Below are 15,568 nucleotides of genomic sequence, written 5' to 3' on the forward strand. Positions count from 1 at the left end.
GTTGTGGTAACTCCTGCAGTAATGGTGGATGATTCAGTAACAGCTGTAGTGGTTGTTGAGGGCACTGCTGTTATTGTGGCTGTTGTGGAGGATTCAGCTGTTGTAACAGTAGTTTGTGGTGCTGTTGTGGTAACTCCTGCGGTAGTCGTGGATGATTCAGTAAGAGTTGTAGTGGTTGTTGAGGGCACTGCTGTTGTGGAGGATTCAGCTGTTGTAACACTAGTTTGTGGTGCTGTTGTGGTAACTCCTGCAGTAGTGGTGGATGATTCAGTAAGAGTTGTAGTGGTCGTTAAGGGCACCGCGGTTGTTGTAACTGTTGTGGAGGATTCAGTTGTTGTACCACTAGTTTGTGCTGCTGCTGTGGTAACTCCTGCAGTAGTGGTGGATGATTCAGTAAGAGTTGTAGTGGTTGAGGGCACTGCTGTTGTGGAGGATTCAGTTGTTGTAACACTAGTTTGTGGTGCAGTTGTGGTAACTCCAGCAGTAGTGGTGGATGATTCAGTAGCATCAGTAAATGTTTTGGAGGGCAACGCTGTTGTTGTGGCTGTTGTGGAAGACTCAGCTGTTGCAACACTAGTTTGTGGTGCTGTTGTGGTAACTCCTGCGGTAGTGGTGGATGATTCAGTAAGAGATGTAGTGGTTGAGAGCACCACTGTTGTGGAGGATTCAGCTGTTGTAACAGTAGTTTGTGGTGCTGTTGTGGTAACTCCTGCAGTAGAAGTGGATGATCCCGTAACAGCTGTAGTGGTTGTTGAGGGTACTGCTGTTGTTGTAGCTGTTGTGGAGGATTCAACTATTGTAACACTTGTTTGTGGTGCTGTTGTGGTAACTCCTGTGGGAGTGGTGGATGATTCAGTAAGAGTTGTAGTGGTTGTTGAGGGCACTGCTGTTATTGTGGCTGTTGTGGAGGAATCAGCTGTTGTAACACTAGTTTGTGGTGCTGTTGTGGTATCTCCTGCAGTAGTGGTGGATGATTCAGTAACAGCTGCAGTGGTTGTTGAGGGCACTGCTGTTGTTGAAGCTGTTGTGGAGGATTCAGCTGTTGTAACACTAGTTTGTGGTGCTGTTGTGGTATCTCCTGCAGTAGTGGTGGATGATTCAGTAACAGCTGCAGTGGTTGTTGAGGGCACTGCTGTTGTTGAAGCTGTTGTGGAGGATTCAGCTGTTGTAATACTAGTTTGTGGTGCTGTTGTGGTAACTCCTGCAGTAGTGGTGGATGATTCAGTAACAGCTGTAGTAGTTGTTGAGGGCACCGCGGTTGTTGTAACTGTTGTGGAGGATTCAGTTGTTGTACTACTAGTTTGTGGTGCTGTTGTGGTATCTCCTGCAGTAGTGGTGGATGATTCAGTAGCATCAGTAGAGGTTTTGGAGGGCAACGCTGTTGTTGTGGCTGTTGTGGAGGACTCAGCTGTTGTAACACTAGTTTGTGGTGCTGTTGTGGTAACTCCTGCGGTAGTGGTGGATGAATCAGTAACTGTTGTTGTAGTTGTTGAGGGCACCGCGGTTGTTGTAACTGTTGTGGAGGATTCAGTTGTTGTACCACTAGTTTGTGGTGCTGTTGTGGTAACTCCTGCAGAAGTGGTGGATGATTCAGTAAGAGATGTAGTGGTTGAGGGCACTACTGTTGTGGAGGATTCAGCTGTTGTAATACTAGTTTGTGGTGCTGTTGTGGTAACTCCTGCAGTAGTGGTGGATGATTCAGTAACAGCTGTAGTAGTTGTTGAGGGCACCGTGGTTGTTGTAACTGTTGTGGAGGATTCAGTTGTTGTACTACTAGTTTGTGGTGCTGTTGTGGTAACTCCTGAAGTAGTGGTGGATGATACACTAAGAGATGTAGTGGTTGAGGGCACTGCTGTTGTGGAGGGTTCAGCTGTTGTAACAGTAGTTTGTGGTGCTGTTGTGGTAACTCCTGCAGTAGAAGTGGATGATCCCGTAACAGCTGTAGTGGTTGTTGAGGGCACTGCTGTTGTTGTAGCTGTTGTGGAGGATTCAACTATTGTAACGCTAGTTTGAGGTGCTGTTGTGGTATCTCCTGCAGTAGTGGTGGATGGTTCACTAATAGATGTAGTGGTTGAGGGCACTGCTGTTGTGGAGGATTCAGCTGTTGTAACACTAGTTTGTGGTGCTGTTGTGGTAACTCCTGCAGTAGTGGTGGATGATTCAGTAACAGCTGTAGTGGTTGTTGAGGGCACTGCTGTTGTTGTAGCTGTTGTGGAGGATTCAGTTGTTGTAACAGTAGTTTGTGGTGCTGTTGTGGTAACTCCTGCAGTAGTGGTGGATGATTCAGTAACAGCTGTAGTGGTTGTTGATGGCAACGCTGTTGTTGTGGCGGTTTTGGAGGATTCAGCTGTTGTAACACTTGTTTGTGGTGCTGTTGTGGTAACTCCTGTGGGAGTGGTCGATGATTCAGTAAGAGTTGTAGTGGTTGTTGAGGGCACTGCTGTTATTGTGGCTGTTGTGGAGGAATCAGCTGTTGTAACACTAGTTTGTGGTGCTGTTGTGGTAACTCCTGCAGTAGTAGTGGATGATTCAGTAAGAGATGTAGTGGTTGTTGAGGGCACTGCTGTTGTGGAGGATTCCGCTGTTGTAACACTAGTTTGTGGTGCTGTTGTGGTTACTCCTGCAGTATTGGTGGATGATTCAGTAAGAGTTGTAGTGGTTGTTGAGGGCACTGCTGTTGTTGTAGCTGTTGTGGAGGATTCAGCTGTTGTAACACTAGTTTGTGGTGATGTTTTGGTAACTCCTGCGGTAGTGGTGGATGATTCAGTAACAGCTCTAGTGGTTGTTGAGGGCACTGCTGTTGTTGTAGCTGTTGTGGAGGATTCAGTTGTTGTAACAGTAGTTTGTGGTGCTGTTGTGGTATCTCCTGCAGTAGAGGTGGATGATTCAGTAAGAGTTGTAGTGGTTGTTGAGGGCACCACTGTTGTTGTGGCTGTTGTGGAGGATTCAGCTGTTGAAAAACTAGTTTGTGGTGCTGTTGTGGTAACTCCTGCGGTAGTGGTGGATGAATCAGTAACTGTTGTTGTAGTTGTTGAGGGCACCGCGGTTGTTGTAACTGTTGTGGAGGATTCAGTTGTTGTACCACTAGTTTGTGGTGCTGTTGTGGTAACTCCTGAAGTAGTGGTCGATGATTCAGTAAGAGATGTAGTGGTTGAGGGCACCACTGTTGTGGAGGATTCAGCTGTTGTAATACTAGTTTGTGGTGCTGTTGTGGTAACTCCTGCAGTAGTGGTGGATGATTCAGTAACAGCTGTAGTAGTTGTTGAGGGCACCGTGGTTGTTGTAACTGTTGTGGAGGATTCAGTTGTTGTACTACTAGTTTGTGGTGCTGTTGTGGTAACTCCTGAAGTAGTGGTGGATGATTCAGTAACAGCTGTAGTGGTTGTTGAGGGCAACGCTGTTGTTGTGGCGGTTGTGGAGGATTCAGCTGTTGTAACACTAGTTTGTGGTGCTGTTGTGGTAACTCCTGCAGTAGTGGTGGATGATTCAGTAAGAGTAGTAGTGGTTGTTGAGGGCACCGCTGTTGTTGTGGCTGTTGTGGAGGATTCAGCTGTTGTAACACCAGTTTGTGGTGCTGTTGTGGTAACTCCTACGGTAGTGGTGGATGATTCAGTAAGAGTTGTAGTGGTTGTTGAGAGCACTGCTGTTGTTGTGGCGGTTGTGGAGGATTCAGCTGTTGTAACAGTAGTTTGTGGTGCTGTTGTGGTAACTCCTGCAGTAGTGGTGGATGATTCAGTAACAGCTGTAGTGGTCATTGAGGGCACTGCTGTTGTTGTAGCTGTTGTGGAGGATTCAGTTGTTGTAACAGTAGTTTGTGGTGCTGTTGTGGTATCTCCTGCAGTAGAGGTGGATGATTCAGTAAGAGTTGTAGTGGTTGTTGAGGGCACCACTGTTGTTGTGGCTGTTGTGGAGGATTCAGCTGTTGAAAAACTAGTTTGTGGTGCTGTTGTGGTAACTCCTGCAGTAGTGGTGAATGATTCAGTAGAAGCTGTAGTGGTTGAGGGCACTGCTGTTGTGGAGGATACAGTTGTTGTAACACTAGTTTGTGGTGCTGTTGTGGTAACTCTTGGGGTAGTGGTGGATGATTCAGTAACAGCTGTAGTAGTTGTTGAGGGCACCGTGGTTGTTGTAACTGTTGTGGAGGATTCAGTTGTTGTAACACTATTTTGTGTTGCTGTTATGGTAACTCCCAAAGTAGTGGTGGATGGGTCACTAAGAGATGTAATGGTTGAGGGCACCGCTGTTGTGGAGTATTCAGCTGTTGTAATACTAGTTTGTGGTGCTGTTGTGGTAACTCCTGCAGTAGTGGTGGATGATTCAGTAACAGCTGTAGTGGTCATTGAGGGCAACGCTGTTGTTGTGGCGGTTGTGGAGGATTCAGCTGTTGTAACAGTAGTTTGTGGTGCTGTTGTGGTAACTCCTGCAGTACTGGTGGATGATTCAGTAACAGCTGTAGTGGTTGTTGAGGGCAACGCTGTTGTTGTGGCGGTTGTGGAGGATTCAGCTGTTGTAACACTAGTTTGTGGTGCTGTTGTGGTATCTCCTGCAGTAGTGGTGGATGATTCAGTAAGAGTTGTAGTGGTTGTTGAGAGCACTGCTGTTGTTGTGGCGGTTGTGGAGGATTCAGCTGTTGTAACACTAGTTTGTGGTGCTGTTGTGGTAACTCCTGCGGGAGTGGTGGATGATTCAGTAACAGCTGTAGTGGTTGTTGAGGGCAGCGCTGTTGTTGTGGCGGTTGTGGAGGATTCAGCTGTTGTAACACTAGTTTGTGGTGATGTTGTGGTAACTCCTGCAGTAGTGGTGGATGATTCAGTAAGAGTTGTAGTGGTTGTTAAGGGCACCGCTGTTGTTGTGGCTGTTGTGGAGGATTCAGCAGTTGTAACACCAGTTTGTGGTGCTGTTGTGGTAACTCCTGCGGTAGTGGTGGATGATTCAGTAAGAGTTGTAGTGGTTGTTGAGAGCACTGCTGTTGTTGTGGCTGTTGTGGAGGATTCAGCTGTTGTAACAGTAGTTTGTGGTGCTGTTGTGGTAACTCCTGCAGTAGTGGTGGATGATTCAGTAACAGCTGTAGTGGTCATTGAGGGCACTGCTGTTGTTGTAGCTGTTGTGGAGGATTCAGCTGTTGTAACAGTAGTTTGTGGTGCTGTTGTGGTAACTCCTGCAGTACTGGTGGATGATTCAGTAACAGCTGTAGTGGTTGTTGAGGGCAACGCTGTTGTTGTGGCTGTTGTGGAGGATTCAGCTGTTGTAACACTAGTTTGTGGTGCTGTTGTAGTAACTCCTGCTGGAGTGGTGGATGATTCAGTAAGAGTTGTAGTGGTTGTTGAGGGCACTGCTGTTGTGGAGGATTCAGCTGTTGTAACACTAGTTTGTGGTGCTGTTGTGGTAACTCCTGCAGTAGTGGTTGATGATTCAGTAAGAGTTGTAGTGGTTGTTGAGGGCACCGCTGTTGTTGTGGCTGTTGTGGAGGATTCAGCTGTTGAAACACTAGTTTGTGGTGCTGTTGTGGTAACTCCTGCGGTAGTGGTGAATGATTCAGTAGGAGTTGTAGTGGTTGTTGAGGGCACTGCTGTTGTTGTGGCTGTTGTGGAGGATTCAGTTGTTGTACCACTAGTTTGTGGTGCTGTTGTGGTAGCACCTGAAGTAGTGGTGGATGATTCAGAAACAGCTGTAGAGGTCATTAACAGCACCACTGTTGTTGTAGCTTTTGTGGAGGATTCAGCTGTTGTAACACTAGTTTGTGGTGCTGTTGTGGTAACTCCTGTGGTAGTGGTAGATGATTCAGTAAGAGTTGTAGTGGTTGTTGAGGGCACCGCTGTTGTTGTGGCTGTTGTGGAGGATTCAGCTGTTGTAACACTAGTTTGTGTTGCTGTTGAGGTATCTCCTGCAGTAGTGGTGGATGATTCAGTAGGAGTTGTACTGGTTGAGGACACTGCTGTTGTGGAGGATTCAGTTGTTGTAACACTAGTTTGTGCTGCTGTAGTTGTAACTCCTGCTGTAGTGGTGGATGATTCAGTAACAGCTGTAGTAGTTGTTGAGGGCACTGCATTTGTTGTAACTGTTGTGGAGGATTCAGTTGTTGTAACACTAGTTTGTGGTGCTGCTGTGGTAACTCCTGAAGTAGTGGTCGATGATTCAGTAAGAGATGTAGTGGTTGAGGGCACCGCTGTTGTGGAGGATTCAGCTGTTTTAACAGTAGTTTGTGGTGCTGTTGTGGTAACTCCTGCAGTGGTGAATGATTCAGTAACAGCTGTAGTAGTTGTTGAGGGCACTGCGTTTGTTGTAACTGTTGTGAAGGATTCAGCTGTTGTAACACTAGTTTGTGGTGCCGATGTGGTTACTCCTGCAGTAGTGGTGGATGATTCAGTAAGAGTTGTAGTGGTTGTTGAGGGCACCGCTGTTGTGGAGGATTCAGTTGTTGTACCACTAGTTTGTGGTGCTGTTGTGGTAACTCCTGTGGTAGTGGTAGATGATTCAGTAAGAGTTGTAGTGGTTGTTGAGGGCACCGCTGTTTGTTGTGGCTGTTGTGGAGGATTCAGCTGTTGTAACACTAGTTTGTGTTGCTGTTGAGGTATCTCCTGCAGTAGTGGTGGATGATTCAGTAGGAGTTGTACTGGTTGAGGGCACTGCTGTTGTGGAGGATTCAGTTGTTGTAACACTAGTTTGTGCTGCTGTAGTTGTAACTCCTGCTGTAGTGGTGGATGATTCAGTAGCAGCTGTAGTGGTTGTTGAGGGCACTGCTGTTGTGGAGGATTCAGTTGTCACACTAGTTTGAGGTGCTGTTGTGGTAATTCCTGCAGTAGAAGTGGAAGATTCAGTGACAGTTGTAATAGTTGTTGAGGGCTCTGCTGTTGTAGAGGATTCAGTTGTTGTAACACTAGTTTGTGCTGCTGTTGTGGTAACTCCTGCAGTATTGGTGGATGATTCAGAAAGGGTTGTAGTTGTTGTTGAGGGCACTTCTGTTGTTGTAGCTTTCGTGGAGGGTTCAGTTGTTGTAACACTAGTTTGTGGTGCTGTTGTGGTATCTCCTGCAGTAGTGGTGGATGATTCAGTAACCGCTGTCGTGGTTGTTGAAGATGTTGTTGTAGCTGTGGGTGTTGCAGAGGTGTCCACTGTACTAACAGATGATGGTGATGTTGAATCTGTTGTGGACTGAGTTTTTCCAACTTGAACTGTTGCTACAAAAGATTTAAAAAAGGTTTATTGTTAAAGTTACACATTTTAAATGTTTTATGTGTGAATTGGGGAATTGTTGTTGTTGTTGTTTTGTAAGATTTTGTTTTCACATTTCACCTACCAAAAAAAATCCACATTATGATAAAGGCTTTTCGCTCCATTTTGGAAAGAGTCCAACAGTGATAAGAGTCTTTTCTAAATCCAGTGGTGATCGTAAGAATCTGCAGAGTAAGTAATATACAGAAAGTTTAACCACATACACACTAATATATAAAATGAGGTAAAATGAGTATCGAACACATCGATATATTTCTCAGTAAATATATTTCTAAAGCTGCTGTTGATATTAAGTTTCACCAGATGTTATTAACAACCCAAGTAATCCATCCATACAAAGAAAACGAAACAGATAAGTTCCGAAAAATAAGTTCTGTGTAATAAAATGGAATAACCCAGGGAAAAATAGTATTGAAAACGCTAACTCTGTGTGTGTGTGTGTGTGTGTGTGTGTGTGTGTGTGTCATACAATTAATCACAATTAATTACATACAAAATCAAAGTTTTTTCACATAACATATGTCTGTGTACTTTATATTTTGTAATTATTTACATGTGTTTACATGTAGGGTATATATTCATATTCGTATAATTTGTATATATATATAGGCCTATATATATATATATATATATATATATATATATATATATATATATATATATATATATATGACTGGGGATCATGGGGGCACCCAGTGATCTCAAGTCCAGCCTAAAAAGACGCTCAGGACAGCTGACAGGGCACTGCATCGCATCGTCACGAAAGCTTTAATTTAGCTCATGTTTTTAAGCATTGCTAATTTAAACATTCAAAAGAGTTTAAAGCATTCAAACTCAAGACGCGGAAAAACTCAACTGAGTACTGGTGCGCCGTGTTAGGTACGCACTCAGAGTAGTGATATGTCCGGTTCTTTTCTGCGAACCGGTTCTTTCGGACAGTTAGTTTCAATGAACCGGTTCAAAAAACCGGTTAACTGGTTATTTTACTCAATAACATAATGACGTCATTTTCCCGATGACTTAATGACTATCGCCCTGGGTCGGGATGAAAATTTATTCAACATATTCAATTACATAAAGTCAGTAAACATTACTTCAGTCAGTCAAAATTTATCTCCGCAACTAAGCACCCAAATACATGTATAGTTTTCTACTCAGTCTGAAAAAAGGACACTTTACATCATAATTAGTCCGCTTCTAATTAGGCCTTATCACTAGATTTCACCAAATTTAAATCAAATTCCAATTGCTTATCATTATACAAACTAAAATATTCTTTCATTATGACTCCTTAATAGTAGACACACATGGTTCAGTAAATAAATGCATGTCCCTTGATAATAGGAATGTCCTTACATATCAGGATAAATGATCACTTAGTAGGCTATTGTAAATATAATGACTAAATAAATTTTATATAAAATACATCACAAAATAACAGAACACAGTCTACTGCAAAAATGACAAAATATTACATTTTATTACATAACTACATTATTTATTGCCCTAGCATTGAAATAGTAGGCAAATTGCTTCGATTCTTATTATACGCAAGGTGCAAAATTTCCAGCGATTAAACTATAGCTTACTGTATATCTAAATATGATTAAGACTTAGAGAAATGAAATGCTCTTACCAGTGTTTAAGCAGATATATTTTACTGAACACGTTGATCGGTAGGCTCATCCGCAGTTGTGTCGGTGGTCCAATAGCCCAATTATTCTGTGCTCCAGTTCTTCCGATTCTCTTGGATCACCTGTGGCGCTGCCTCTTATACCACTTAGTGACGTCCTGATCTGTGGTTTGTTACTTCATGTATACGCACAGATAATGTGAATGGAATGCCTTTTGGCAGACACCGTGACGATTTTTGTTTTTCTCAAAAATCTATTGTATTGTGCCAGTCTCTGGCGTGCGCAAAAATGTATAGGCAGACCTATTTATAGAAACTGTTGTGCACTTGATAAACACCGTCATATAGCTAGATGCACATTTTAATTTGTAATCCTCATACCATGACTATGTTTTAATTTCAATCAGACATTATTAAACATGTAGCAATCCAAAATTCGCAGAATAGAGCGGTTTCTTTGAGGGCACACAGCATAATTCTATACACAATTTGTTATTCATCACATTTACATTTATTCATTTTTATCAGACCCTTTTATCCAAAACGACTTACTAATTGAGGAATACAACAGGTGTTTCAGCATAAAGATGCAAATAGCCTAAACAGAGGAAGCGCTCATAATAATAAAAATAAAATAAAAAATCAGGCATTGTTCAAATTAGTAGCTTAAAGTTTTTTAATTTCCCAGTTTGTCGACATTACTGCATGGATGATAGTGGAAACAATATAAATTATTATAGCTAGGGATTATACAAAAACAACATCAAACACAAAGATTCCAGTGAGTTTAATAATTTGTGCGACCATAGATCGATCATCGTGGAGCACTAGATCTGTTTACCACACATGAAAGACGTCAAAATGGACCAACACCAAAGACACGGTTTACCTATTTATTCTTCATACACTGAGTCACGTTTCACGGGCTTCCTTGATGTTCCTTGAAGCCTCACTAATAATCAATTAAACTGTTAGTATCGAGACGCGCATATTAAAATAAACCTAGACTATGTTTTTTTGTTGGTAACAATTGATGTAGGCAGCCATTCCTATTCATGTAAATATTTTAGACATAAGCTATACAAATTATTCAGACGGAAAATAGCATATTTGTAAATTAAAATAAAATAAAAACATAAAATAAATAATAATAATAAATTAGCTAATGTGTAGTTTTGATGACTGATCATTTGCTTGTGTGCTTGGATCACGTAATTAATTTTCATTTGCGACTTATAGTCGGTTTTATTTAATTAAAATCATTATGGCTTTTGAACGTTTCTCGAATAAAAAAGAGAGAAAATTAGGCTATATTTAGGCCTATTATAATTACAGCTACTTTTCTGGAGAGAAACTTTTGAAAGAATGTTGTAGTAATGTGTTTGGCTATATCAATACATTATTTAAGGGAAAAAACAGCTATATAAATATATATTTAAAAAAATATAATTAGAAACAACATTTGAAGAGGCTAGACGCCAGTAAGTGGCTAGTAAGTATATGATTGCACAAGTAATTCATTGTATTTTAAGTGCCATCTTCGAAGTTAAGTGAAGTAGTTGTCATTCCTCGCATTACAATCAAGTCTTAGAAATGAGTCCTTGGGTGTGGTGGGTGGTCAAGGTGAACACCCATCCCTTTATTTTTAGAAACTGTACTGTGTGTGCTTATGTACTTGTTGGAAGTCAAGTGATGTTTACACCAATTGATACATCCACTTGGTGTTCTGAATGGATGATTTGTATGATTACTACTGTATTATTATTAAAGTATTATGAAATGCATTTTCATAGAGAAAAAGGCTATCCAGTCTAAAATATATTGATACTATAGCAATGAAATCCATGTGGGGTCCAGTTTGCCTTGTAGATATAAATCAGTGTATTCTAGATAACAGCAGATTAAAAGATATTTTGATTTCATGACAGCCATTGTCCAATAGATTTAGAGGTTTTCTCTTTCTCAGTCTGAAAGTATATGTTTAATTCATATTTATTACAGCAATTCCAATGCAGAACTTTATTGAAATCCTAAATTTCCCCATCTGGCTTTATTCCTCCTTCCTGGATAAAAAAAAATGTATAATAAAAATTGGCCATGGTTCGATTAAAGAGATTCGGTGAATAAAAGCGCTCTCTATTGGCGAAAGTAGCACAGTGTAAGTGGATTTGGAAAACTGAAAGAACAAATGTAGAAAAGAAAACAACTTTTTATTGCTAAGCAACGAACAAACATTCACAATGGAATAATCTTTCTAGAGTATTGCAAATATTCTGAACAAATATTCTACACTCTCAGACTCATTAGGACGGTATCTTTTTAAACTGTACTTTCTTTCTACCTTATTTAACCCTAAAGGGTGCATTTTGGTACCTTAAAGGTACATATTAGTACCTAAAGTGTACATATTATTACCCATTCCAATTGGTATATATCAGTACTTTTTAAAGGGTACTGCCCCAGTGACAGCTTTTATACCTTTTTTCTTACAGGCTTGAGAGTTTATCCATATCACCTCACCTGTATATAAGCAAATTTAATAACACCTGCTTAAGCTGCAATGGCTGTAGTCTGCTGTGTTATTATTTATGCCATGCACTTACCTGTGCTTTTGATACTCGGTATATTTAATATCAATTACTGTTCCTTAAGTTTTATTTCTCATAAACTAATTTACATTTTTTTCTAAATATCTTGAGCATGGTTGGGTATACTTGTTATTTGGGGCATTGTATTGAGCAAGAAGGAGAAAAAGTAAAATAAAAGTCTTGTGACACCAACAGTTCATTGGGATAGCAAAATCAGAGTTGTGCCTGCTGTCCTATTTACTCTCTGTCCTCATATGCTCTTTTCTCTTGGGCTCTTTTAAGGATGAGCTTGTATTTGGCCAACAGAGGGCAGGCATGAATTTGCTTTGCCTGTGGATGAACTCCTCTCTAATACATTGTCTTGCATCTCTTACTAGAACCTGTAATACTGACATTGAAACACTTAAAGATATAGTTCACCTCCAAATCTGTCATTTACTCACCCCATGGCGTTCCAGACCTTTCTTTTTTTTCTTCTGAAAAGCACACAATAATATATTTTGGAAGTTAGTTGACTTTCATTGGTTTTATTCTCAGGTTTTAAATGACACCAGAGGGAATACATGATAATTACCTGATTTTCATTATTAAATCACTTTGAATTGTGTTCTGCTGGCAGGTTCAAAGAAAATTAATTTCAGCTGTGTAATTTAATTACCTAGGCTGATCACAATTAAGTAACAAAATATAGTTTGTATCAGTTCATTGCCATTTTAGCAGTCTCACTTAAAAAAAAAAAAAAAAAACACTTTTGTGAAAATCCACAGTATGCACAAACAACCACAAAGATTCACTTTGAAATCCCTTTCATCAGAAAACTTCACAGTCTTCACTGAGACATAATGGCAACCTAGAATAATGTTGGGCGAGCATGGTAGGTTGTGCAATGTTATTCAACAGCAAAGAATGTGACCATGTGTCATTCCATTCATGGTGACACAATGTGGGTGGTTTATTTACCCTTAATTGTAACTACTGTAATCTCTGCAGTTCATTTTATAAAAGACCCTGTCAACACCTAGAATAATAAAGAAGGTGTTCTTCTGTAAAGGCGGAAGAATGTCAGAGTAGTAGAATCCCTCAGGCATTTACCCAAGACTCAGTCTGTTTCAACAATACTAATACCCATTATACAGAAATGCTTTGTAATTCATACAACATAAGAGCTCTTTACACCTTAAAGATATATGAATGTATAGACTTTATTTCATTTTTTCACACATTCTCTGAAACGCACAATAACATGACGTGCATAAAAAATTAAATAAAAAACTGTTATGTAAGACAAGTCTCTTGTCGAAGGAATGAATGAAAACAATAGACAAACAAACTTGGACAAAGTAAAATCCCGTCATATCAGAACACACATAAAGACTCTTTAACAGCAAAAGATGAGTAAAAATAAAATTAAATAGGATCGATGTAAAGCTATGCTCCCTTTTGATAAAAAAAAGCCAACTCACAACTTATCTTTATATTCAAAAAGGTGAGTTTCAGAGTCAACAGATCACAAGCATGTCGCAAAATAAGTTTCGAGTTAAGTCTGTTATGCAAACAATCAAGCAAGACTGGTCAAGTCAGTGGTTCACTGCAAACCAATCAGTCCTGCCAAAGAAAAGGTCAAGTCGCAGTACTTGAAATGAGTTTGATTGTGTAAGCTGTCACAAAAACACTGAATTTGATGGTTACTCTTGATACTGTAAATAAACGTCACCCAGACACCTATTCAGTGTAATAGCAATTCATGTAGACCTGAAATCAAGAAATGAAAAAGCTTCTAGTATTAAATGTAATTGAATTCTGTCTTGAAAGCAAACATGATTCTTGCATATATCACACTGCTATGGGGGCAAACAATCCCATCAATTATTTTAACTGTGCTGTATGTCTGTTTCAGACCGGCACAGTAAGAGGATTCCACAAAATTAAAGATACTGAACCACAATGAGGATTGTGCTTGTAGTTAATGTACTTGTGGTAATTAAAACTTTCTGACAAACATCCTTTTTACCCTAGAACAGACACAGGCAATTTTATAGATTAAAGAGGTCATGTGCTCTAATTATGTCACCTTGCAAAGATCTAGAGACATTCCTTTTTCATTGCACGAGAAGGAGATATTTTCTCTGTAATCATGCAGTATATGAAAAAGTCATACACTTTCAGCAAAAAGATGATTTTAAAATACCATATGTCCTATACAGTATAAGGCATTGTAAAAAATTTAGGGACATCTGATAAATGATTATTACATTAAATTAGTGAGTGTACAAAACACTTGTTTTGTGACTAGAACCATAGAAATGTTTTAATGCTTTGCATTGTTTGCGAGCATTAAATACGTGAAGTGGAAGATGAAAACCAGTGCAATGACAGTTTGCATAGCAGTTTGTTAGGTGGTTGTTACACTTTTGTGTGTGTGTGTGTGTGTGTGTGTGTGTGTGTGTGTTTAAAGATACTTTCATTGTTTTTACCAGCCATAACCCACTCTGGATATATTATAAAAAATAAAAAAAATTATATACAGTAACTTGCTAGTAAGGTGGATTAATACAGTAACTATTATTATGTAAAGTAAGGTATAAAATGTTTTAATGCTTTGCATTGTTTGCGAGCATTAAATACGTGAAGTGGAAGATGAAAACCAGTGCAATGACAGTTTGCATAGCAGTTTGTTAGGTGGTTGTTACACTTTTGTGTGTGTGTGTGTGTGTGTGTGTGTGTGTGTGTGTTTAAAGATACTTTCATTGTTTTTACCAGCCATAACCCACTCTGGATATATTATATGCATTATAATATGGATATATTATATGCATTATATGCATTATATGCATTGTTTGCGAGCATTAAATACGTGAAGTGGAAGATGAAAACCAGTGCAATGACAGTTTGCATAGCAGTTTGTTAGGTGGTTGTTACACTTTTGTGTGTGTGTGTGTGTGTGTGTGTGTGTGTGTGTGTGTGTTTAAAGATACTTTCATTGTTTTTACCAGCCATAACCCACTCTGGATATATTATAAAAAATAAAAAAAATTATATACAGTAACTTGCTAGTAAGGTGGATTAATACAGTAACTATTATTATGTAAAGTAAGGTATAAAATGTTTTAATGCTTTGCATTGTTTGCGAGCATTAAATACGTGAAGTGGAAGATGAAAACCAGTGCAATGACAGTTTGCATAGCAGTTTGTTAGGTGGTTGTTACACTTTTGTGTGTGTGTGTGTGTGTGTGTGTGTGTGTGTGTGTTTAAAGATACTTTCATTGTTTTTACCAGCCATAACCCACTCTGGATATATTATAAAAAATAAAAAAATTATATACAGTAACTTGCTAGTAAGGTGGATTAATACAGTAACTATTATTATGTAAAGTAAGGTATAAAATGTGAGACACCCAGCTGTCAGATGTGCCATCAGTGTGCAGTATTTAAATTTCAGGTAAAAAACAAAAAACTAATGTTTATTGAAACTCATTGATGTCTTATTTGCTTGTCATGTTGCTATAAAGAAAGAACAAAATAGGTCTAATTAATGCATACTATCTAATAGGCCTCATTAATCATACTATTCTGACATGATTATTCTGTTTTTAAAGTTCCAGTTTTGATAATTAGACTATAAAGAGTTTGCAAAGAAAGAATTAGACCTATGCAAGTTAAATTTGCATTAAGACTTTATTTAATTCAATTAATATAAAACCCTTACATTTTAAATACATGCAAATACTACAAACAATCATACAATTTTGGATGATGTGAACTTAATAAATATTTGATTATAATAAGATAAAATAAGATCTTGATATGTTACCTAGGCAAAATAAAATTACAGTATAAATAGTCTTTAACCTGCAGACAAGTGAACAAAAGCATTACATTTAAAATACTGAGGAAATAGGAATTGTCCTTATTTGATTGATTACTACAACCTGCTGATAAATAAATACATATATATTATTTTTTTTCTAATTACAAATTGTGCTTCTTAGAATCAATGTTGAGAGTGTGCTATAATACTAAATAACACAATACACAAACACACATACAAAAACAATATAATTTGCTAATATAATCTGTGCCTTGTACATGCCTTTCATTTCTCGCAACTCACATT

At 39.1% G+C, this 15,568-nt stretch overlaps 1 protein-coding gene across 1 annotated transcript in view; it reads left to right on the forward strand.

The window, feature by feature from the left end:
- Nucleotides 1-15,568, forward strand: part of LOC113084562 (uncharacterized) — a 41,391-nt gene that overhangs the window by 17,101 nt on the left and 8,722 nt on the right. The window contains exon 4 of the mRNA XM_026254893.1: nt 5,771-6,366. Within this exon, the coding sequence (XP_026110678.1) occupies nt 5,771-6,366 (596 nt within the window). The remainder of the gene's footprint in view (nt 1-5,770; nt 6,367-15,568) is intronic.

The sequence above is a fragment of the Carassius auratus genome, unplaced genomic scaffold (genome assembly GCF_003368295.1).
Source record: "Carassius auratus strain Wakin unplaced genomic scaffold, ASM336829v1 scaf_tig00040184, whole genome shotgun sequence".
Taxonomy (NCBI): Eukaryota; Metazoa; Chordata; class Actinopteri; order Cypriniformes; family Cyprinidae; genus Carassius; species Carassius auratus.